We start from the raw sequence: 24796 nt of genomic DNA, 5'->3' as shown, positions 1-24796 counted from the left end.
TGCACATCCACCAGGTCTCCTTCTCCCGTTTCCCCGTTAGGGAATGCCGGGGCAGAGGCAGGAGCAGCGGGGGCACCGCAGCATCCCGAGGTGCAGCATCTTTCCGGTCCTGATCCACTCCGGGTTTTTCTCGGCGCTCGCTCGCGCCGCCGCCGCCTCCGCGCGCGCCGCCGGCGCCGCCGCCTGGGCGAGGGGAGCCCGCGGGGGGGGGGAACGGGAGCGCGCGCGGAAGGGAAGGGAAAGGAAGGGAAGGGAAGGGAAGGCGGGCGCGAGCCCCGTCCCCGCGCGGTCGCCGAGCTCTTGTTTACCAGCGCTCACTCTCCGTCGTGCACAGGGAGGCAGCGCGGAGGAGAAGGAGGAGGAGGAGGATTGGGGGGGGGGGGGGGCAGACGCGGCAGCAGAGCGCTGCAAACCCTGCTGCAAGCGAGCGGCGAATTAATCGGGAGGAGCAGCAGAGCAGCAGACCCTTCCCCCCCGTCTCCCTCCCCGCCCCGTTCCCTCCCCGGAGGAATTACAGACCCTTCGCAACAAGCTCCTGGGGTTTGACCTTCAGCAAACCGGATCGCCTTCCTCGCCCCCCGCAGCCCCCCCTGCTCACACACACACACATACACACCCCCACACCTCTCCCGGATCCCCCTCCCCCTGCCTTGGGCTGGGCAGCGCCGGGGGAAGGTTCGCAGCGCGCGCGCACCCAGAGGAGGAGGGAAGGCAGAAAAAAAAAAAAAAAAAAAAAAGGAAAAGGATTTACAAATTCGCTGGGTGGTTTTTGTTGTTGTTGTTGTTGTCGTCGTCCTCCTCCCCCCCGCCCCCGCCGCGATGGCAAGGCGGCTCGGAGGGATGCGAAGAGGAGAGCTGCGGGGGGAGGAGGCGGGGTGCTGAGCGTTCCGCTCGCCCCGCTGCTGCTGCTGCTGCCGCTGCTGCTGCTTTGTGTGTGTGTCCTGGATTCGGCTTTTTTCCCTTTTTTTTTCCTTTCTTTTTTTTTTCTTTTTTTTTTTTTTTTTTTTTTTTTTTGTAGAAGGAGCTTGTGGCAGCCGCGCCGAGGAGAGGAAGAGGAGGAGTAGGGGGGAAGCCTTTTTAATTCATTTTCGACCCAAATTCTGCATTTCGAGCCTCTGCAGGCAGCCGGACTCGTGGTGGCGGCGGCGGTGTTGTTGTGGGTGGTGGTTGTGCGTGGGGTGTCCCCCCCACCCTCCCCGGCGGAGCGGGGAGCGGAGCCGCGGGGATCCCGCCGGGGCAGCCCCGTCCCCGCGCGGGGGGACGGCGGAGCTGTTGTTGTTTTGTAATAGGATTGTCTGGGTCGCGCCCCCCCCTTCCCCTCCCTCCGCGGCCCTCCCAGTTTTTGTGTCTCTGTGTGTGTGCGTGTGTGCGGTGTTTGAAAATGGAGGTTGAAGATGCCGACTGCCAGCCCCGATGTGCCTCGTGTTTGCGGCTCCTGTGCACGATGTACCACCGCAGCCAGCGCTGAGGGGAGACGGCGGCGCCCCCCGCCCGCCGCCCCGAGCCCGCCCCGCCGCCCCGGAGACAGCGTCGCCCCGGGGCTTCCATGCCTTGTTGTTGTTGCCGTTAATACATCGTGAATATCTGTGTATTTTTGGTGTGGTTGCTCCGGAAGATCAACACCCAGGGACCTCAACAACCCTCCGGTTTGCCGCTCCGAAGGGTCGTGGTTTTTTTTTTTTTTTTTCCTTCATTTCTTGAGGCAACGTGGATTTATTTACCCTGCCCCGCTGCTCCTCCGCCGCTCGTTATTTTTAGAGGACGGGGAGAGGAAAGAAAGCGAACAATTTTGGACTTCTTTTTGCTTTGTTTTGTTTTCGGAAAGGGGGATTTTGTCCAATTAAAGAAAGAGGAATGAAGTCTGGCGCTGGAGGAGGGTCCCTCGCCGTCGTCTGGGGGTTCCTGCTTGTCTTCGCCGCACTTTGTCTGTGGCCAACAAATGGGGAAAGTGAGTACAGTGCATGCCCGGGGGGTGCGGCGAGGGACCCCGAGGTGAGGGAGCCCCGAGTGAGGGGCTGCCGGGGAGGGGGCGAGGGCGGCGGCTGCTGTGTGTGTATTTGGGGGGGCGTGAGGGGGTCCCTATGTTTGTGTGTGGGGGGCTCCCTGTGTGTGTGTGTGTGTGTGGGGGGGGGGGTGTTATTCTGTGAATGTGCGTGTGTTTATGTGGGTGTTGTGCGTGTATGTGAGAGGGGGTCCCTGTATGAATGTGTGTGAGTGGGCTGGTGATGGGGGGGCCTCCCTGCGTGTGTGGATGCGAGAGGGGCTCCCTGTGTTTGGGTGTGCGTGTGAGGGGCTCCCTGTGTGTGTGAGGGGGCTGCCGAAAGGGTTCCTTGTGTGTGTGAAGGGGTTCCCTCTGTTTGTGAGGGGGTTCCCTGTGCGAGGGGCTCCCTCGCCGTGTGTGTGTGTGTGCGTGCGTGAGGGGCTTCCCTGCGTGTCTGGGCTGTGTGCGAGGGGCTCCCTGTCCTTGGGGGGGTTGTGAGGGGTTCCTGTTCGTACCGGGGTCCGTGTGAGGGGCTCCCTGCCCGTGGCTCTGAGGGGGTCTCCTGGGGCTCGCGCCGTTTCCCGCCGCGGCGCCGAGCGGGTCTCGCCCCTGCCTGCGGGGCTCTGCGTGTTTTCCTCCTGTTACGCGTCTGCTCCTCGAGCACGTTTAACAACCCGGGGCTGCGCGTCTCCCTCCCTGCCATGCCCGCCTTCCTTCCCGGGAGGCGGCTGCCTGCTTGTACACACGGGTCGGCAGCGCCGCAGCCCCGAGCCCGGCGGAGGGGGCCGTGCCCCTCCTTTGTGTCCCCCCCGAGCGCGGGGCAGCGCTCAGACGCCGCAGCCAGGGCTGCGAGCTGCGTAGTAAACACTCGCAGGGCTGGGAAGGACTCCGCTCGCTTTCTCCGCATGGAAGGAGCTTGATCTCTGTCAATATTTAGAGGCTGTATGCAGTAACCTGCCGTAGTGAGTGAGGAATTCCTGGAAATGAACGCCTTGCCTTTTATTGCCGCTTTACCGCCGAGGAGGGGTTTCACTCGCTGTGCGCGGGGTGCGGAATTACGGCGGCAACCCGCAATCTAAAGGTCACAGGCTGCCGTTAATAATAATAATAAAAAAGACTTAATTCGCACATTGACGCTTTACGTTTGTGGTTAAATGGAAAGGTTTGATGGCCGAACGGGCTGCGATCTTAGGGGTGATGCATTTTTCTGAGCGGCCGTGTTGCACGCAGCGCCGAGGCTGGAGCAGCGTGCGAGGGAGCCGCTTCCCCGGGAACACCGGGAGAACGGGGATCGTGGTGCGGGGCCCGGCTCCCTCCTGCCGCGGATCCTCAGCCCATCCCCGCGGCCGCCCGCCTCGCTCGGGAGCTGCCAGAGCCCCGACTTTGTTTTTGTGCATTTCCAACCTGTGATTGTGTTGCAGTGCCCGCCCCTCTCGGGCGCAGGGGGAATCGAGGGGGCAGGGAGGGCTGCGCTGCCATTGATTACACTGCAATCATCGCCGGATTAATCCCGGGGCTGATCGGTTTTCTCCTGGTATGCCGGGCTCACGCTGGATTGAGGATCTCTTGCATGAAATTAGCCTTCCCTTGTTTCCTGGAGTATCTCTGTAGACGGAGAGATGGTAAATGTGCCTTGGAGCCCAACCATTTTAAACAGTGCTCCCTCTCCTTCAGCGTCTGCAGAAACAGGGATGTTCCTGTACTGCATCCTGATGCTTTAATTTCTTCTGCCGTGTGTTTTTCGGTACACTCCTGGAGCTGTTGTTGTGTGCCTCTCCCTTTCAGAAAGATATGCGTTGTTGGAGGGAAGGAACGAGGAGATCAAATTTCTCCATTTTAAATGTAAAGGGAAAGAATTCAGGAGGCAGGAGGGCTTTTCTAAAAGTGGTGGTTTCAGATTCAAAAGAAAGGGAAGTTCTTTGGATGCACTGGCAGTGAGGCTAAGTACACAAAAAAAGATAAGTGAGCAAGAAGCACATAGACGGAGCCTGTAATGCATGTTGAGTAATAGTTATGTTTCGTTAGGCAGTAAATGCCTGTTAACTCCTTTCAAATTAAGGCCCAGTTTAAGCTTTTGGGCCAGTCAGGGCTGGAGAACTGCAGTCTTACTTTCATGAGTTGAACTTTTTGGCTAGAGCTGTTTTCAAGAGGGAAGATTAATCTTTAAAACCAAAACCCCCGTGCCCTTCCTCAGGGAAGAGCTTACAAAGGATCCAGTAGCGTGCAGAAACAGCGGGAGGAGGAGGAGGAGATTTGGTGCATTCTTAAACTGCTAGGATACACACTTAGAATTGTTTTCCTTGTCTTACCTGGTACAAAGTACCTTGAAAAAAAAATGCTCACCCAGCTCTGGTGATGAAGTAATGCAGGAAGAATATGTTAGGATTTTAGGTTCTAGTCCTCTGAAGTGTTTGTGGTTACCACTTACCTAAAATGAACATCCCAAATGAAATATCTTCTGAAGAAGATCCAGGCATTTAAATATGGGAAGATATGCTGAAAAACTTGTCTTAGCTGAATACTGCCTCTAATCGATTGTCTTTGTAGTTTACAGTTTAATAGCCTTTGTTTTCACGAGTTATTGCTGAAAGAATTTTGCTGTTAGGGGGAAAAATGATCTCCAGAGCAGATGTTTTACATCTCTTCATATTCTTCTCTCTCTCCACAATAGTGGAAGGAAGATTAATCTTAATTTTTATTTGTTTTTCATATATACTGTGTCATAGCTAAAAGGCACTTCCATTTTCGGTCAAACAAGCAAGGCATTCCTAAATAGGAATACAAAGGAGTTACAACTGGAGGGGAGAGACCCATCCCTTTAATGCTAAATTATATAAAATGTGTGTGTAGTTATGTGACAGAAACCTCTTTAAAATGCAGGTAGCTTCAGTGGGGAGCTTCTGATTCAGAAAAAGTCATTTTTAAATGCTGAGAATTCCCTGAGATTGTGTTAGAACGGCACAAAAATGGAAATGAGAAGACCTTTCATTAAGCTAGAGTTTGTGGTGCTGTACCCGTGCATTTGATGTGTAAAGCTACAACTGTTGGAGGCTGTTTGATGCTGGGGGTGGGTTTAGGATGAGGCATAAACACAGTGTTTTCTTCCTTTTCTCCCTAGAGCATGATGGGGGTTCTGATTTTCAGCCTTCTGCGTATTTACAGAGGGAATGTCTAGGAGGGAATGGGTTAAACACTTAGAAGGAAAATAATAATTTTAGGTGTGATAATACTTCAGATTGATGGATATCTTGATGGGTCTGCTCATGTTAGCACCGAGCTTTTGTTTGTCTATCCAGGCTGGATGTTGTGTTTCTGATAATGAACAGTAGCTCATGCTGATGCTTAATCTCTCTCCCAGGTTGCTTAGTAAAGCCCTCATGACCTGCTGAGTGTCGGCGTTACACACACCTCGCTTTTGCATCAGCATTTTCCTGTACACCCAGTGGTTAGGGAGTGTTGGCAACTGGGAGTTGGATAATTCCTGCTGTAATTGAGGTTGTGAGTAGAAAATGCCAGAGCCAGTAAGGAATTGGCATCAGGGGGTTCTGCAGAAAGAGGAGAGGAGGGAAGTGTGGAGGGAGTGATGGTGCCTGGAGTTTGGGGCAGGGAGAGTGAGCCTGGCAGTACTTGGACCATTTTTTGATTGTCTTGGGTTGGACTTCTGGTTTGCAAACCAGAACTGGAGCAAAGGCTTGTGTGAGTCAGAAACTGAGAGGGTTAGGAAATGGAAGGGACTTAACTAATATCAGGCAAAATGTGTTGAACGTGAGGAAGCCGAGGGATGGGTGTGGAAAAAGGGTGTGTTGGAAGTTTCAGTGTTGAACCAGCATTTGAGGGAGAAACACTGGGGTGTTTTGTATGTGTAAAGTGAAGAAAATTTTACTTAGTTTTTGTGTTCTGAGAAGTGGGGGAAGGAAGGGGCTGCTGAGAGCAAGAAGACAGATCAATTAGATTGACTTCAGTGCAACAGAAGACATGATTTATTTGGTTTAATAGGGAAATTGCTCAGATATGATCAACTACTGTGTTAATTTTCATGTCAGCTTTTCCCTGACGTGTTTTTCCTCCAAACTAATTCTAGGGTATAGTTAAAGCACACGCCAGTGATGCTGAAATTGTTTTCATCTTGAAAGATGCACACAAAATCTAATGTTAAAGAGCATCCACGTGATGATTTTTGAATCTGTCTTCATTGGTAAATAATTAATTTCTATCAGTATGTGTTACCATGGGAAAAGTTGTTTCAAATCCTGTTTAATTTTCTGCTAAACTGGCAATTTACTAAGGAGATCTTGGAGGAGAATTTTTTTTTTAAGCATCTAACATTTAAAATTAAAATCCATTTCAGGGCTGAAACTATTAGCTTTAAAGGATAATTTCAGTTCATGTTTAACTAATGCCTTTTCTCTTCCTCAGTAATTTTTGTTTTCTTTTTACTCTGAGGTAGATTTTACCAGTGATCACTGGAACGATTATCTCAGTGAGAGCAGAAGAGGCAGTTTTGTTAAATGATTAATTATATTGTGTGTATATTCCATCTGTGTGAATTGTGAGCTACCGCAAACTTCATTGTAGAGAAGTTTGTTTATGGTCCTGAACTTTGAGAGAGAGAGAGAGGCAATAACACATGCAGAAAACCTGTTTTTCTCACACTGGATGTTAACTTTGTGATCCCACACAGCAAACAACTTATCCAGCTCATCATCTGTAATGGCTCTAAAGTTCATAACTTACAAAATGTGCTGAATTGAATTATTTTTAAGAAGTTAATGTATTTATCTGAATTATCTGTAGTTAAATTAATGAACTTCGTGAGCGTTATTGTACTTGAAAAGCTGATGGCAACTGAAAAAATTCCTGGAACTTTGGTTTATGAAATTAAATACATTCTTGCTTGGATCTCAGTGTAAAGCTTTCACATTTGGAAATGCTTTCGGATGTTATCAAGTAGCAGCTGGTTTTTATTTATGTGTGATTGTGTACATAGGAATGGGTAAACTGCAGTTTATTATTGAAAACTATTGTGGATGCTAAATTTTAAAAAAAGCTGCAGTTTAAGTAATTGTCTCGGGAGTCTCATAATTAAAGTTGTTGCAGATTTGTAGTTGCAGTTTAATTTGGATCTTGACAGAGCTGAGCTTTTAAGGTTTCTGGGCTTTGGTGCTAATGGAACGTGCTGCTTTTAAGAGTTTGTGTGCAGAAAGACTTTGGGAATGCAGTGATGTGTTTGAAAGGTAGAAATACTGTTTTAGTATTTTGATCTATTTGACGTGTATAATTTTTCTATCACTGTAAATTGTATAGACAGCTTCTTTGTGTAGGTTACTTGGATTAGGTTTTATGATTTATGAAAGCCACTTAAAAAAGAATAGTTTCACTTTTTTTTTTTTTTTTTATTGTACAAAAGCAGAACTCAACAAACAGCAGTTGATGAAGACACATTGGTGGTTGTTAGCCACCCTGTCTTGTGTGTGGTTTTTTTGGACTGCTTTTTTTTCCCTGTTAGCCAAGTCATGACAGGTACAATCTGGACTGATTTCTGGAGTACTATATTTGTCTTTTTTTGTGTCCAGAACTGTCTGAGAGAAACTTTGAGGACAGGCAAACGATCATCAGCGCACGGTATTCATTCATTTGTTTCTGTGCTCTGCAAACAGCTGTACCGAGTCCTCAAGCTCAAAGATAGATTCTGGTTCCTTTAGACAAGACTTGTTGGGTTTGCTCATTAAGTTTGATAACAGTTTGACTTAGTAATTAATTAAGGAGATGCATTCTGGCAAACCCGGTTGTGTTGTGAAGGTTTAACTCGCCCTTATCACTGAAAGTTTTGCTTTCTAACCTTTGCAAATGCAAAACATGAGCCATTCCCTTAGGATATCTTGCAAGACGCCAATTAACTTCTTCGGTGTTGATATCCTCAGGAAGTTGCTGTTGTGGCACGAGATTGTTTAAAATGTGCTGAAAAGCAAAATTGTTTCTTTATTTACAGATTGATTTGCATATGACTCCTAAGCTTTAATGTAACAGAATTTTATTTATTTATTAATTTTGGAATATCCAGACCTGTACATTTCCAGTTAGTCTGTTTCTTTCTTGGTAAACTTGATGGTATGAGCAGAAACAAACATTTGTATATTTCAGCGACTTCCCAGGGAATTTTTTCAATGGGACTATTTTCTTTGACATATCTGAGGAGAAGGGATCTTGCACCCCAATAAAGTACTAAGTTTATTCCTGTAGAGAACCAAGTCCACCAGTAAATAATTGGGTAGAATATCAAATGCACACTTTTGCAGTAGCACAAAGTAATTTTAATAATAACTTAGAGCAGTAATTCCCACTGTCACTGAAGTGCCGCCCGGGTTGGGTTTTAAGACTTTTTTCATTGCTGACTTCAAAAAAGGGTACATGATACAAATAAATTTTTTAAAGCAGTAAACAGTCATACTGCAGGTGTATGTGCTTTGCCACCATAGTTTATAAGTTCGGTGTGTGTGTCCTGCTTTGGTAAATCCTTGGTTTGTGGAGGTGTGTTTGGGGCAAGTCCCCTGGCCGAATGAGCTTGTTTGCCTGTGTTGCCAGCGGAGCACACGTTGCTGCAATAGCTCTGTGACCGGTCAGGGAATGTTATCTCCAACCCCTTATTGGTGCCATTACATGCTGTAAAGATAGCTCTGTTTACTTGGAAGTGTGAGCATCAACTGATCAAAACACTTTCTCTTAACAGGTGGGCTTTTTTTTTGGAGTTCTTTGTCGAACATCCCTTCTGCCTATGCTGGGAGCAGTGTCTGAAAGTGACAATATCAGGCAGATGCAGGAAATATTAAGAGTTTTTAATGACAGAGGGGAACTTTACGTGAGTGGTTATCCCCTGCTGTTGAATTGGCGATGGGTCATTTTTATTGACTGTTTCCAGCAGCTTTGTAGTTTTTTCCTTTAATATGAACAATTTGCAAATTATTACATTACCATTTAAGTGAGCTCCTTACACAATACTGTTCAAATAGCAGAGGGTTTGGTTGGAGGCAGGAAAGAAGAATTTTTTGAAGTTCAGGATGCTTGAAATGAATACATGCTGAAGTAGTCAAAGATCCCTTGTACTTTATCAGAGAGCAGTCTGCTTGAATGAAAGGTACTGTACCTGCTGTTAAGTTTATAAACTTGGTTTATACAGATTACTTTTTAAATTATTCATGATGCTATGTTACAAGTATATCTGACAGGTTTAAAATAAATGGCTTGATGGTAAGAGGGAGCATGCATAAATTAGAGCTGGGATAATGTGCTCTTTGAAGTATCTCTCCCATTTGTTACTACTGGAATACAGTAGGTAACTGCAGCTGAGTGTGTGATTCTCAAGTGAGAGTACATCATTATCTTCAAACTGTGGTGTAGTGGCAGTTCTTGTGTAAGACAGATGAGACGAAGCTGCAGGGAGGACCAAGGTGCTTGCTTTGTTTTTAGTTACAGCCACATTTCTGCTGAAACAGGGAGAGCATTTATGGGATGAAAAGTTTAAGCACATCGGCTGAAAGGGTGTGCTGATTGCTGTGTGTTGCTGAGGTTAGGGCGGCATCGCTTTGTTTTATTTACTCTTTGTTAGCATTGCTGTGGGTTTGTAAGCGCTCTTCTAGCAAGGTGCCTGTACTTAGCGGGGCCGGTGTCTGATTTGCATATGGATCGTGGTGCTCAGCTTGAGAAGTCTTCCAGAAAAAGTTTGCAAGAGCTGAGCCATTGTGTTTGGAGAGTGTTATTGGTGAGGATAGAGAATTCCAGGTCTCTTGGATGCAGAAGCAGCTTCCCCAAACATACATTGACTCAGTGCTGATTTTCCTGATTCTGTAGACAGGCAGCTCATTATATTTGAGAAGCAAGCTCCCGAAGGAATTTATGGGATAGGGGAAAAAGCCGCCATAATGATGTGTGATAGAGCAGCCATAAAAATGATTGCAAGATTTTCTGAAAGTGGAAGGTCTTCTTGTAGACAGGGATAGTTCAAATCTAAAGCCTTAGTCAAAGGGATACAGCATTTTGGAGAAAGATCTGGTGACAGCTGCCCCTGGAAAGTGTCTGTAACCAATTTTTTACAAGAGAATTGGCTTGTGCTTGCAGGGAAGGGCTTTATCCTCGATCTCGCTGGGCTGATTTCCTTATTATTTCCATTGGCTTCAGTTTGGAGTTGTCTCCACGTTTTGACCTTCTACAAGTAGTACTTTTTACTTCCCTGCTGCTCTTCTCACATCCCCTTGGTATGTTTGTGTGAGAGTAGCCTTGAAAAGTTTGAAGAGTGCACTCTGTTCGTGTTGGGCAGGGAGTGAGGAACCAGCCCTGCACGGTAGGAAGGGACACGTGTTCGCTCAGCTCAGCTGACCTCGGAGTAACACTTGGCTGAAGTGTGAAGAGTTGAAATGGCAATGGAAATTCCTTGTTTGCCCTGTCCCTGTGCTCTGCCAGGGCAGAATTTAGTTTTATTGTGTTCTTTTTTTCTCTTTTTTGGGATTTTTGATGTGTAGTTCAGTTGTTGTTTTCCTTAGTCAATTCACTGTGCCCCACTGGGGATTTGGTTTGTTCTCCAAAATACTGCTGGACTTACATAGCATGGATTGTTTTTTTTTTTTAAGCTTTCAGGTAGTTCTACCTTTCTTTGAGCTGAAAACCAACTTTAGGGAGACTCAACAGAGTGATGAGACAAACTTTTATTTCAGAATTCCACTGGATAGAAGGAGGACCCACTGGAATTGTGATAGGACCCAACTTCCACTACTGGATTAACTGTTGCTTCTCTCTGGTTGTTCTGAGCCCCAGCAGGATGAAGCAGCTTGTGATGCTGCAGTTAACATCATCTTTCAGTTCATTGTGGCTGAAGCTTTTGTCACGTTGTTAGTCTGTGAGATTGATGTCAATTTATTGGTCCCTTGCAAACACTGTGTCTCCTGTGATGTATGGAATGAGTGAATGTCCACCTGTGCTCAGAGATACAGAGTAAGTTACTGTTGCTCTGTGCACTTTGCTCCTCTTCCTCAGACCTGAGAGATGGGGAACTGGGGCAAGTTGAAGGCCAGTAGGATGTGTGACCGCTTGTACGTGCAGGAGGATCCAAAAAGTCCAAGGGTCTGTTGTTAGTCCTGTTGCTTGTGCACCTTGGATAGGGAGATTTTGAGTTATTAAGTGATGTTGGTATTCCCTGCAGCTATGTCCTTGGTGGAGCTGGGGTCTCTACAGTTGTCCCTGTAGAAAAGAGTGGCAATGGGGTGTAAGAAAAGCAAGTTTGTTATTTCAAACTTGAGACTTGGCTTGGTTAGAGATTGACTTGAGCCTGCCAGGATGCTGCCTGGGAGTGACTGAAGGTTTGTTTGTTTCTTTTTCTGTGTGACTGCTAATAAAATGTTTATATTTTTGTCACATTGGAGTAGACTGACTACGTGGACAAATGTTTTCATTTATACTGTCTCAACAAGAGGCATGACATACATATCGAATGTTCACATTCTGGTGTGAGAGTCTCTTTTAAGATTCAAGCTTTGATATTCTTAGGTGTGTTGTGGTTCTGAAGTGGCCAGTGAAGGAACAAAGGCCCTTCCAAGTCAGTGTAGTTGTTGTCCTGCAGGAATCAGGCAGAGAAGTGCAGTGGAGTGTGTGTGCTGGAGGTTCTCGGCTGCAGCAGAGCACACATGAAACACACATCTGTTTGTACACGAGCTGTGTACAGCTCTTTGGGTAGTTCATTGTTTAAATAAACATGTTGCATTAGCTGTGAGGCTTCAGTGCCAAATGCCCACTGATGAGATGTATGAGGGTTTTGTTGTTCCCAAGCCACACTGAGGAACACAACAGCTTTATAATTCAACACGTTTGAGGAAGATTACAAAAAGAATTTGGGGTGGATCGAAATCAGCACTTCAAAAGCGACAGCTTTGGAGTAACTCAGCTACAGCGCAGCGCAGCCCATGGAAAATCACTGTCATCTTAACAGATGCAGTGTTATTTTGGAGATTCCACTGTATAAATACATGGACTGTGGTTAAATTGTGATGGCAACAGATGCAATCTCAGTTCTCGATTCTTTCATCTCCTTAATATTTAAAAATACCCCACAAAGTGAAAAAAAACCCCAGCCAACATCAAGGCTGAAAATATTCCTTCTGTAAATCGCTGGGGCTGTACCTTTAGGGCCTGGTATGATTTTGAGTGCATCACTGAGGATGAGACTTGGAGAGAGTAAATGCTCATCTCTGTGAGGGAGCTGGAAATGCTGCTACTCACGATTTATTGTACCATTTGCATATGAATGGAATTATTCAGCTCTGCTTAAGAAATGTCAGCGAGATTGAAGTCGGAGTTGGTTAACCTGGCAAAAAGATATTTCCAGTATTTTTCATGAAAGAAAGTGATAGTATGTAGACAAGAATTACACATTCCACTGGCTAAGCCAACACTGTCTGAGGATTTTCTTGGTGTCTTTGTAGTTGATATCAGTGACTTTATTTTTAAATTTGTCTGTAATGCATTGCAGCGTTGAAGGGAAAGAGAGTTGGAATGTGGGAATCAGATGCTGTATCACAATGCTGCATAGTTGTGTTCACATTTGTTTTTCTTTCCAATTTGATTTTGTTTATATACTGATTTGAAAAGTATAAATTCAGAGCAAGGGTCTTCCTTTTAACAAAGAGCAAACAAAACGTAGCAAGATGTTACTGGTGCATTCAACTTTATCCATCCACTAGTTGGATAGAAAAGCTTCAAGTTAAATACTGTAATTTTAAGTACTGGGTTTTAAAAGGAACCAGAGAATTTGTGTGAGCATTGGTAGTCATGCATGCTAAAATAGGGAGTGATCACATCTCGTGCTTCAGGAGCTGCCAGTATTGAAGGGTTGGGAAGAAATGGTATTCCTCCTCCAGGTGTCTGTATTTCCCTCCCCATTTGTAAAATACAGAAAGTGCTGTCCTTGGGGGGTGGTTAAAGGCTTAGTTTCTGCAGCAGGGATGTGACTTGGAATGCTCCTGTGGCCCTGTCATCCAGGTGACAGCACTTTTGCTGGGAAGCGGCTCCTTGCCAGGCGTTCTGTGACTGTACTCTGAACAGAAGTGTGAGGATGGGGGTGTTGGCATCAGCTGACTGATAAGGAGATAGTATATTACACTAAAAATACACTCAGGTCTTCACAGGCAGCTGTGAACATTACCTGGTGTCATGTGCAGCAAGAATGAAACAGAAGTTGAGGTGGGTTGAGCGTGGCTCGTCCTCGCTGTGAGGATGTGCTGGGATACTCTCTGCTCCTTCCATGGGATTTCTCTTCCTTCAGGAGCAGCTGCTCACGGAAGCGTGCAGCTCTCCAGTGTTTCCTGCGTGTTGCACGTGTGGCTGCAGCCCTTGTTCACTGCAGGACCAAAACACTGCTCTGAGCTCAGCATGACTGTCCCTGCTGCCAGTGTCTCGTGCCTCGAGTTCGTCTTCAATGCCCTTGCAGCTTCTCCCAGAGCTGCTGACATGGGAGGAGGTGAATCCTGTGTAATGGGGAGAAGGGGAGAGTGAAGGGGCTGAGGATGTAATTGCCATGTCATGTTTACTGATTTTTGCAGGGGGGGGAGGGATGCTCCATTTGGGATGTCTGCACACCCTGGTTGTGTGCATTCCCCTCTGTTCTCGTGGAAGTGCGCTGCGAGACGCCAGAGGGATGGGATCATGTGGCTTTGCAACCTTCTGGTGAAAATGTTTTGAATTTTGATCCAATTTGCCCTTCAAAGTTTATTTCTTCTTTAGCGTGAAGGCCTCAGAGCACTACTAGTATGTATTTTTTTCTTTTATTGATATGAAGTAAATGGATTTCATAGTGACTTATAACTGCAAGCAGGAAGAGCTTGCTCTGAATACAGTTTTAATCTCATTTTGCATATTTTTAGTTGGATGTTTTTAGTGACTGACAGCTGTTAGAACTCTGATTCACAAACAACCATTTTTGAAAGTACAGACCTTTTTGCTAGTGAATAGCAATGTGTTTCTACAAATTCATGTAAATAATTAGATGCCTTGTATGCATTGGCTCAGATCCTTAATTTTCACATTTTTAAGTGACAAAATGGCAAATGATGTATTTTCTGGTAGATTACTTCTCATTTTTTTATTTGGATGGAAAATGGTATTTTAATTGAAATGCAGAAGATCGGGGTTTTAAGACTTAATTAAGACTCCAAGTGTGAAGGAGAGGCATGATTAAAATAAAATAAACAGAGAAAATAGTTTGTCATTGTTTCTCCAAAGTTTAGAGTTCATACTGACTGTTTCACAGGTTTCTATGCAGGGAGTCCTTTTTAATTTGGGATTAAGAGCTCAGTTGAACTGAACTATTGCAGTAAACTGAAATGAGGCACTGCAGAAGTAGCTGTTGAAAGTAAAAGCTCTCTGAGCATTTCATCAAAGGGTGGCTCCAAGAGAGCGCTGAACAGCAAATTCACCAGTCCCAACTTTTTTTTTTGGTGTAAATTATATGCTTACTATTTTTATTTTATTTAAATTACAGTAGGCATTTGCCCTAATATATGCTGTTACAGTTTCATGTTAGATTTGTAATTAAGTTTATTTTTAGAAGAATGCATTTAAGTGGTTTATATAAAATGATTTTCTATTTTTGTAAATGAAATAATTGTTTTTTATTGACTTTCGATTTCATGCAAATGTGGGGTTTTTTTTGGCTTGAAGGTTGTGTAAGCAGAAAGAAATTAATGATTTGAGAGTGTTTTCATTATACAAAGAGTAGAAGATTTGTTGTCAGTAGCTGGGGACCCTGATGGGCAGAGTTAACTCTTATTTAGACATGTTCAAATTGAGCGAGGATGGATGTTAGAGGGTGTGGTACAGTTGGTTTATATAATAAATTATGCCATTGATTATTTTCCTGGTTGAGTTGAGAAAGGCCCATTGTGAGTGCGTTTGGGATCTGACGCAAAACCGTCAGAATGTCGCAATCCCAAAAATTTCGCAATCCGAGGCAAATCTGATGGACAAGTGAGTGTTAATTGTGAGTGAGCCAGATTTGCTATTTTAAATTTGGCCTCGCTATCACGTCTCTTCACAGATGAATTTGGAGGCTACAGGGAGTTGAATGATGAGTCACTATTGAGTTAGTAAAATCACAATTGATCTCCATTTCCTGTTGATTCCAAAATTACTGAAGTGTGAAAGCTGAGAGTGACTGATCACTTCTTGGAGGGGAGTTTGAGGGTGGAATGTGGAAGTGACTCTCTCTGAAGTAACTCAACGCTGCCCTGGGTGTCAGGACAGGGATGTCTGCAGTGAGAACAGGTGTGTGTGTGATGGTCTGGCCGGCTGAGTTACCTCCAAGGAATGATAATCCGCACACTGAAACACGCTCGCCCCGCAGCCAGGTGGGGGGAAGAGGTGTCTTCAGTGGTTAATGACAGAAGCTAAAGGTTTAAGTTTTCATGAGTCTCCTCGGTACTGGGGCTCTTTCTCACTGACCTGTGTTTCTGTTGCTTGGCTCGGACCATTCATTCTCCCCTGAAATCCCCGTGCTCCCAGTGCTGTTGCTGTGGCAGTGCCCTGCTCCTCTGCAGCGAGGCGCAGTGGCAGAGGGGGGATGCAGGGGCAGCAGAGGGGTGGGACACAGAACATTTTGTGTGTCTGTTGTTGTTTGCAATTACCTTTTGATGAGCGGCAAATCATCTGTCATTCTGCAGCTTTGTTCTTTTCTTGTGATGGAAATGCTCTTTTGACAGATACTAATTAGAAACACTGTGGTTAGTGCAGGTAAGATTTAAAATTTCTTTTTTTCCTTCCTAGAACTTACTGTTAGCAAAACCTTTTTTTTTCTTTGGTTAGGAACTATTAAGTCACATTACTAGACTCTGCCCACGTTGCATATATGAGAGTAAATTCTGCTGAAGGGGGGTTTGTTGGAAGAAATTAAAGGGAGGGTGTACACTGTTCTGAGTTATACTGGAAGCAAGCTATAAAGAAGCCTTGAATTATCTCTTCAGGAAGAGAGAACTTAGTTTAGTTCCCTGGGAGAATGCTCCTCTGCTGCATCCCTCACAAAATTCTGATTTTAAAGAATTTTTCTGAAGGGGTGTTCTTAAAGGGGAAGTAACAACCTGTGTTCTGCCTAACTTCTCAGATGGTCTTTGAACCACTGAAACTTGTCCTGGCTGTACACTCTGATATACTCTGTTAAAACAGAAATAAAGAACGAAGAGAAGAAGAAATATACCTTTTCCTTGGAAAGCATGTACAAGTTTTCCTCAGTGTTGCCATAATTAGGATTGTAGAAAACTGAGAATGGGGGGAAGAAGGGATGGCTGACCCTGCTGAGAAGAACTCGGGTTTTTGAATTTGTAAACAAAACAGGAAAAAAAAAAATCCTGCCAGCTTCCTGACAGGCAGGGTGTGCGGTTTTCAGTCAGAGGAGCTGATTCAGTTGGTCTGGCTTTTGCAAGGGAACAACGAGAGGAATAAATTGCTCTGAGAGGGTGTAAAGAACTTTCCTTTCCTCTAGAAAAAGTTGAGCAAACATGGAGCGCTGAGTTGCATGGTTGAAATTTGGTGAGGCGTGGAAAGGACACTGGTTTTCAGCAAAGTATGATGTTTGTTCAGAGTGCTGTGAATTCAGGAGTAAGAGTTGCCACACTTTAAAGACACCTCTCAGTCGAACTGAGGTTTAAAGGAGCTGCAAGAAGCTTTATGAGGAGCGATCTTGGCAGTTCTCAATGCTGCCGCTTGCAGAGGATCTTCAATTGCTCACAGCCACACCTTGATGCCTTATATCTTGTCTTGTAGGATCTCTGTTGATATGCCCACTACAAGAGCACTTTGTTAAGACCAATTAAATGTATAATATTTTTATAATACTTGTGTTTTGGAAAAATCAATATGACCAGTTTCCCTTTGAAATGACAAGATGCCTGTTGTGCTGACAGAGTAGAACGCATTAGGAAGTGATGCTTTGTATCCTCTCAAGAGTAATGTGCTCTTGTTTTCTCTTAATCAGCAGGATGTTCTCCTGTATGTCAGATGTCTTAGTTGTTTTTGTGATCTCTATCAGAGAAGAGTGAGGGGGGAAAATGTCAGAGGAACAGAACAGGTTTAAAAGCTTTATAGCAGAGAAAGCCTGCAGCCCTGCATTTCTGTTTAAGTAAAAGTGGTAATCACCACCTTAGGGATGGACACTTCATGTTTATGTTTGTGCTTTAAACAATAAATAAAAGAACAACTTGCCCTTCAGAACATAATTCATAGCCTGTTGAAATACTCTGGGGCATAAGGAATATAATTAATCCTTTTCCCTTTAGCGTTGTTGTGTTTCAGAAGCAAGATGTCTTACACATTTGCCAGTTCACTGAAGTAAGGATTTTTCAACTTGATTATCTGAAAATGAGATTTCTTTCTCCCTCCATTGCCTTCCCCTCCTTCCCTATTTTCTGACCTGCAGTTTCCAAATTTGTAATAGGTCTAGTAGTGGTTGCCTTTTTTTTTTTCTAAAAAAAAAAACCAAAAAACGCTTAAAAGTAGGCATTGAGAAGGAAAGCTCATTTTCCATCACTCTTGCTCAAGATTATAGGGAATAGATCTTGGAAGTTCAGGCACTTGTCCAGGCTTTTCAGAGGAATTTTTAAGAGATGCTTTTGATGCAGCGAAGGAAGAGCAAAGACTTGAAAGGACTGACAGCACAACCAGGATTTGGCTCAGTGCATGAACAAAGCCTCTTCCCGTGATCCTTGAATATTTTGTTTTACTGATCAGGTCTTGGGTAGCACAAATCAATTTTTAACTATTCCCTCAGATAGTTCTGGTATGATTCAGTGAAAACGGGCTGAAATAAGACAGAACCTGAAATGCTTCCAACTCTTTTTTTCCCATCTTGACTCTCCTTGAAGTATGTGAATTAGTGTGAGAAAGTGTCTGTAGCTCCCACCGGGTCAAATGGAGGTTAGATAAAAATACTCGTCTCTGTGTGTATTGTAATATTGATCGTGGTGTGGTAAATAATTCCTTGGCAGCAGGATTGCCAAGTCTGATGTTTTACACTTCATTTGTAAGTTCTGGTGCAGTCTTGCTTCTGGCTCTGTGCTCAGACCTGCTTTTTGTTCTTTGATAGATATCTGCTTCATTACTTCCTTTTGACCAGCCTTTCCTTTCTGATAAACCATCATCCTTTGGATTGGTTTAGCTGCCTGGAGCTCCCAGGGTCTGTTAGTCACAGTATTCTCTCTTTGTTGTGACATTTTAATAAATTAACGGTCTCCATGAAGACCCAGCCTCTCCCTGCACGGGTGTGCACCAGTTCACACCAAAACAAAGATTGCTTCCCAGTCTCTTTCTTCGAATTTCTTTGTTTTTATCTGTTCCATTGTACATGTCTTCACACAGTGTTACCCAGCACAGTCATTCCTGTCACTTAGGGACCTCCTTCTTTGGGCACTCGTGTTTTGCAGAGCGGACTAGGAAGTTTTCTGTTAAAGGCAGTGTGGCCCTTTCACAGATGGGGGTGGTTCCGAGTTCAGGACTTTGTCTGTGTCCTGAATCGTTGGTTAACTGTGGAGGCAATGAGGAGACCGAGTCCTGGTTTCTGACTCTGAAGCTGAATGAAGCTGGCATGTGGTAAAGCAAAGCACTGTCGGCTCAGATGTGTTTTCTTAACATGGAACCAACTAGCCTTGCACAAATACCGTGGTTTTCTCTCACAACAGCGGAGCGGGGCCAGCCGAGCTGTCAGACGGGTGAGGCGAGGCCGAGGGCTGTCCGTCACCTCTGCTCCCACACCAGCTCACCTTCAGGCTGGCAGCTAGAAAGGAGGGTGTTCTTGTCCAAATCCTTTTTACCTGTGATTTTTCCCCCTCCTTTTACTTTGTTTCTCTTTGTTTGGATGTGGATGTGGCACTGTTACCCGGCGCGGTTGTGCCACCGAACACCCGCCCCGGCAGCACAGCTTGTGTTGGCAGGAGCTGCTTGGCTGATGGGACTTCATCTTGTTTGGGTGGGCAAATCATAACTACAGGCAGAAGAATGCCTTTTTTGGGGTGGCTGTAGTGGCTCAGTGGAGATTAGATTCTTCTCCTACCTCCCAGATTGGCAGCTGGTTTTGCTGTTGATGATGGTGGGGAAGGATGTGGGGTGCTATAATTAGTTGTGGGATTTCAGAGCTTGGAGAAACCTTCCTTGTGTCTGAAGGAAACAGTCTCACCAGAGCTTTTTTGAATGTAGTCTTGGTCCAGAGAGAGGTTTGCTTTGATACAGTCGTGTAGCCTAATTCTAAAGTCTTGTGAGCAGCTTCTGGCCATGTGTCAGTTTCCTTCTCATCAGATATTCAGAATTATTTTTTGTGGTGGTCCCTCTGTTTGAGGGATGGCAGCCATTGAGGTCAGCTAATATTGTTTTGTCTGTCTTGCAGAATGTAAAGTGTCTCAATTGTTATCATGATAAAAAAGTTTCTGAATGCAATGAAACTAAAGATTATGTCACTTAGGTTTATATATTTAGGAGTGTATTACAGGGTTCATGTGGTTTCTCTTGCTTCCCTTTGTCTAGTTCCTCCTTTCATCTGTTGCAGTGGATAAAGTTCACTGTTTAATTTTTAATCAAAGTTCTCTAAGGAAAGATTTCTTACCATAGGTTAATTATAAATATATTTTCTATAATAATTTAAATATTAAATAGTGCACATTTGTTATTACTTTACTGAAGAAACACACCTGCTCACAGGCTGAGGTTCCAGGTGTTCTAGTGCTAAACCACTTTTGACAGCAGTTGCTCACTCCACAGTTCCTCCAGGGAGGATATTTTTATTTTAATTCCATCAACCAGGTCATGGCAGTTAAGTTCTATTGCAGTTAAGAAAATATGAGTCTGAAAGCTTCTAGTGTGTTGTGTCCCTCTGCCTAAGATGAAAATTGCTTTTTGAGGGGATGAGATATTTTGAAATAGTGATCTTTCCAAAAATGGTGCATTTCAAGAATCAGTTCAGGTTAAACCTAGAAAAGCCTGTTTAGATCTTCTTTTTCCTGGTGAATGCAACAAGCTAATTTTAATGAGGACTTTAAAGTTGTGTGCTTTAGATAAATCTCATTTTGTGTGCATCCCTCTGCAGATATCCACTATAAAAACAGAGCAAAACTTTCACTCAGTTGTTTTTCTTTCCTTGATGTTATCCATCTTTTCTGACTCAAATTTCTTCTAATTGTTTACATTATCTTCTTCATGAGCAGAACAAATAGTGAAATAGTACCAGGGAGCTGGGTGCAGTCAGATTAAGTGTTTGTTCTTCATTTGTGCCTTTAGGTAGGAGAGGGGTGTGTAAAAAAGGTAAAGGGTAAAAACAGTGATGAAGACTGAGCTCTCCATCTTGGTCTTGCCTTAATTTGTCTTCTGGAATAAATCTGTGCTGCTGCACATCCCAGTGAGAGGAGGTTCCTGAAGTTGGGAGTGCCTAGAGCAGCATCCAGGTTTGAAATTGCTGCTTGGTTTGTCCTAGTCCCATCTCCTGCAACTTCCTGCATCCTCTTCCCCCCAAAGTCTTGCAACACCCTTCTTGCAACACTCTTCCCCCCAGTTTTGGCTGAGAAGGGGGGTGGAGTAGGTAATCCCTGATGAGGAGCTGCTGAATGAAAGGTGCCATGGATTTATTTGTCCCACCCTGTTGGACCCACTGCTTTCTCACGGGGGAATTTGTTAGAAATGCATCAGGGTAACCTGGTGCACCCCAGGCTCTCCAGAAGCACCTACCAGAGGGTGAATAGTAATTCTCCTGCTTGCTCTGCCATTCCAGTGCTCTTCTGATGAAAGTGGATATGGTGACAGGAATTGCAGTTGCCAAGCAATAGAACTTTGCAGAGCCTGGCTGGTTAAATACCCGAACTGTTCTGCTCACCAGAATTGCAGCATCGTGCATCACCCACAGTGCATCTAGGCAGTGTCTAAAAACTGTGCATGGGGTTGGAAATCCAATGTCTTGGGCAGTATGTAAAGGTAAAACAGACAGTATGGGCTGAAATGTCACCTTGATTGTAAGTGTGGGAAGCAGCTGGGAGTAAACCACTGTTGGCTCATCTCTTTTTAACAAGTTATGTATATTTACGTCACTTTATTTTTTATTTTTACTGTTTTACAGTAAGATTCAATCAGTTGCTGATGAGAACATCTGCATAGATACGTAGAAATTCCTGTACTCAAGCTTTCCTTGTATTTTCAGAGAAATGAAACTCCTGGAGTTCTAGTGGTTGATTGTGCCTAAGGAGCTCTGGTTTCCCATGCTTAGCCTTGTTTATCTGGCAGCTTCTTACCTGTGTGCATTAAGGATGTTTTGTTTGAGGAGGGACTCACCTTGAGTGGTATCACAGAGGTGTTTGGTTCTCTTTTTCCATGGTTATTGTGCTGTGATGCCTTGGAGACAATAAATACCGTGTGAACACTGCCCTCGTGGAACAAAGGACACTTCCCTTGCTTGGGCTGGATTTGTGATACTAAAAGTAAGTCAGAAGCATCCAATTCACCAGAAAAGTGAGTTCACATAGGAACTCCTCCTGGTGTAGGAACTTTGCTTTGCATTTGCCTTAAATTGAGTTCTGGTGCAAGTGTTCTTGGTTGGTAAGTCCTGAACTATGTTACTTTGTCTCTGGCCAGCCCACGTGTTTTACCTTTTATTTGGAGAGGAAGGTTCTTTTTTCAGTCTAGTTAGCTCATGGCTGGAAAGCCCCACAGCACCTGCATATATGTAATTTAATACCTTTAAAGCCCTTTTTGGGGATTGCAAGTTGGTCATATTTTAACTGCCTTGAGAAAACAGGTTACAGCATGACCTATGTGATTTTTAAGCTGTGTAGCTGCCATGTGAAGGGAGGGGTGGAAGAGCTCCCTGTTCTGTTAAATGAAGTTTGATAGCATTAACTTTTTCTTCTGTTCAGTTAGATCATTATTTTTTTTAAGCACCATGTTAAATTTCTATTTTGTTGGAAATAAGGGACTAATGGAAGTCTTAGTTCACTTTGTTAAGACAGAAACATTGCTGTGGAAGGCCAGAGAATGTGGGATTTCTGTGTTTGATTGCTTAAGAGCTGGTTAGCACAGCATAGTAGGGCCCTGTGTTGCATATTGTTAAGAGTAGTTGCATCAGACTTGTAATTTTTCTGTGGATCTATGACTCACTATTAAATCCTCTGCTGACCATTATGGATGCAATTGTATGTTATGATATTGTTTTGTCAGTTGGCTTCTAATGAAGCTGAATGATCTGGCCTGATTATCCAGCCATTTTTGGAAAATAATAATACTAAGCAAATTCTCCAAAAGCTTTTAAAGAGTGACAGCTTTCCTAGATTACTGCAGGGTGGCAACCTGGCAGGCAACTAAGGGCATGGTAAAGTCTTCCTAAATGTGAGTTGCTGAGCCCAGCCACATGATGAATTTTCATTCTGGAAGAATTTGGCTGCTTATCCCAGCTACCTAAGTGTATATCCCATAGGTTTCTGTCAGCCAATTGCTGAGTCACTTGGATGTGCAGACAACTGTTTTAAAAACAAATAAATAAAATCATGCACACAACTATTTTTTCTTTAAAGGTGGAAAGAACAGTCCCCAGGAGAGACAATTTTTGCTAAGCTCTATTGTCATCACAGATTGTGAAACATAAATTCAGTGTTATAAACAGCTTGTAATTTCAGTCTTCCATTTTTGCTTTAGCAGGCATTAGACTGAAGCTGCTGGCATTGGGTTGAAACATGATTAGCACCATAAAAAAAGTTTTACTCTCATAGTTATTGATCATAATGTGCCACCTACTCACTTGTATGTTACATATTTTGTGTAGAATGGCACGTGCTCATTTTGTGATGCTGTCAGGGAAGTTATAGTGTGGGATGAGAAAAGGTGCAGAGGTTTGAAGTCTGTCTCCTGTGAGGAAGGGGCTCATCTTTAGTGATTTAGGCATTACTTGCTTTCTTCTGCAGTTTTTGTTGTTGTTTGGTAATTTTCTCACAAACTCGACCAGGCTGTGACTCTGCAGTGTTGCAGGGAATGATCCTGGAATTGCATTCAGCTGGTGCTTTTGACAGCTTTCCCTTGCCTATAAATGCACAGGAGCAGCTCGCTGGGGGTTAGAGTGCTCAGCTCCAGCCACGGTGAGGTTCAAACAATGGCTTTCAGTGTTTGACACCTACGGGTGTTAATGGGTGAGGAATTTGCTGGTGCGGTTCATCTTCGAGTTAGCAGAGACTCTTACTGGGCACGAGAGATCGGGGTTAAAAGTTTGCTGCTGCTTTTCCTGGCTTTGATAGCTGGGGGTTCTGGGCTGGATGTTATCCTCCCTCCATTCCTGCCCTGTGCACCCATGAGGATGAGCAGGAATCCGTGTCAGCTGAGCTACTGATGTGCTATTTCAGCAGCAGGAGGTAATGGATGTGGCTTCACAGGAACCCCTGAGGGATGTGGTGTATCAGAGCAGCCTTGGTCAGAGAGGATTAATTTGGGGATGACTTGTCATGAGGATGCTTTCACGTGAGCTGGGCTAATTCTAGACCTCCTTGCTCTGGTGAGCTGTGTAGAGAAGGCATCAATCAGTGTTATTAAAGGGATACAGTTCATTTTGTTGGCTCCATTTTTGCTAAGCTGCTGTTCCTGTTGATATTCAAAGTAAAATGTTGGCAGAGAGAACCCAAGAGAGATGAGGGACAAAAACGTGATTTATTCTGAAATTTTATTTGTGTAAACTTATGGGGTAGTTGGAGGAAGTTCATGGAAAGCAACAATGCCAGAGATATCTTTAGCCAAGGCGAGCTGAAAATTGCAAGAGCAAAAAGGCAGAGACAGTTTGAGTTTGTGATGTGGGTTGTCGTCCTTTTGTGTGTTATTTTTGTGAATGTTTTGTTCTGGTCAGCGTGGTAACACAGTAGCCCTTGGATTTGGAATATATAGTTAGTAGAGTGGCAGAAGAGAAGATTAAAGTAGGATGTGTGTATTTTTCTAAGGGCTGTGGGAGACAAGGAGAATGTGTGTGGAGAAGGGAAATCTAGTTGCCTTTTAAAGTATTTGCACCAAATTTGATTGGCCTCTTGTGACACCACTTTTTCCTTCCAAATCTGGGTGAAAATGATTCTGTAAAAGGTTGATAGGAGTGATGAGTAGTATGAGGTAAATTAATGATACTAGATTATGTTTCTCAGAAATTACAAGCTACATTGCAATATAATTTCCAGTCCCGTGAGTGTTTTGAAGATCATAGTGGTCTGGCTTTGTCTTCCAAAGCTTAACTTATAATTAAATGAAAAAACCCCAAGCCCTCCTTCTTGGCCTTAGATATATTCTGAAGAATGTTCTCAGGACTTATATTCAAATGGAAACAGCGGGGTTTTGTTTAGGTTTGAGTATTCCCTTTCATGTTTTGAAAGCCAAAGATGGCAGCGTTGTGCTAGTGCTGGAAATACAGAAGTTGAAATTCAGTTATGGTCTTGCTTAGCAAAATCTAAAATGATTGACATTTTCTGGGTCGTGGGGTGCCTTTTATCTATCCCCTCCCCACCTTGAGAGATGTAGCTTCATAAAATCTTGGTAAATGTAAAGCGGTTTATGTAGCATATTCAGTGAAGAGAAATAGTTCAGTGGGTAGGGAAGCAGCTTGAATCGTGATGTAGATTTAGTTCCCTCCTTGTTACTGGTTCTGACATCCCAAGAGGTAACACAGAAGCTGGCTTCCCTGGGAAGAGATGTAGTGATTGATGTGACACATACAGGATAGGTGAGCTTAGAGAGTACAGAAATTTTGTGGGAGGTTGTGTAAGTACATTAAAGACACTAAAATATATATCTCATTCA

The 24796-nt window shown here is 44.2% G+C and overlaps 1 protein-coding gene across 2 annotated transcripts in view; it reads left to right on the top strand.

Annotated features, from left to right (window-relative positions):
* The first annotated feature begins 993 nt into the window (after positions 1 to 993).
* IGF1R (insulin like growth factor 1 receptor) overlaps positions 994 to 24796 on the top strand; it is a 171798-nt gene continuing 147995 nt past the window's right edge. For both annotated transcript variants that reach the window (XM_059858610.1, XM_059858609.1), the window contains exon 1: positions 994 to 1948. In XM_059858610.1, the coding sequence (XP_059714593.1) occupies positions 1855 to 1948 (94 nt within the window). In that variant the 5' untranslated portion in view covers positions 994 to 1854. The remainder of the gene's footprint in view (positions 1949 to 24796) is intronic.

The sequence above is a fragment of the Haemorhous mexicanus genome, chromosome 13 (genome assembly GCF_027477595.1).
Source record: "Haemorhous mexicanus isolate bHaeMex1 chromosome 13, bHaeMex1.pri, whole genome shotgun sequence".
Taxonomy (NCBI): domain Eukaryota; kingdom Metazoa; phylum Chordata; class Aves; order Passeriformes; family Fringillidae; genus Haemorhous; species Haemorhous mexicanus.
The sequence above is the reverse complement of the archived record's forward strand: the minus strand, read 5'-3'. Positions and strand labels throughout refer to the sequence as shown.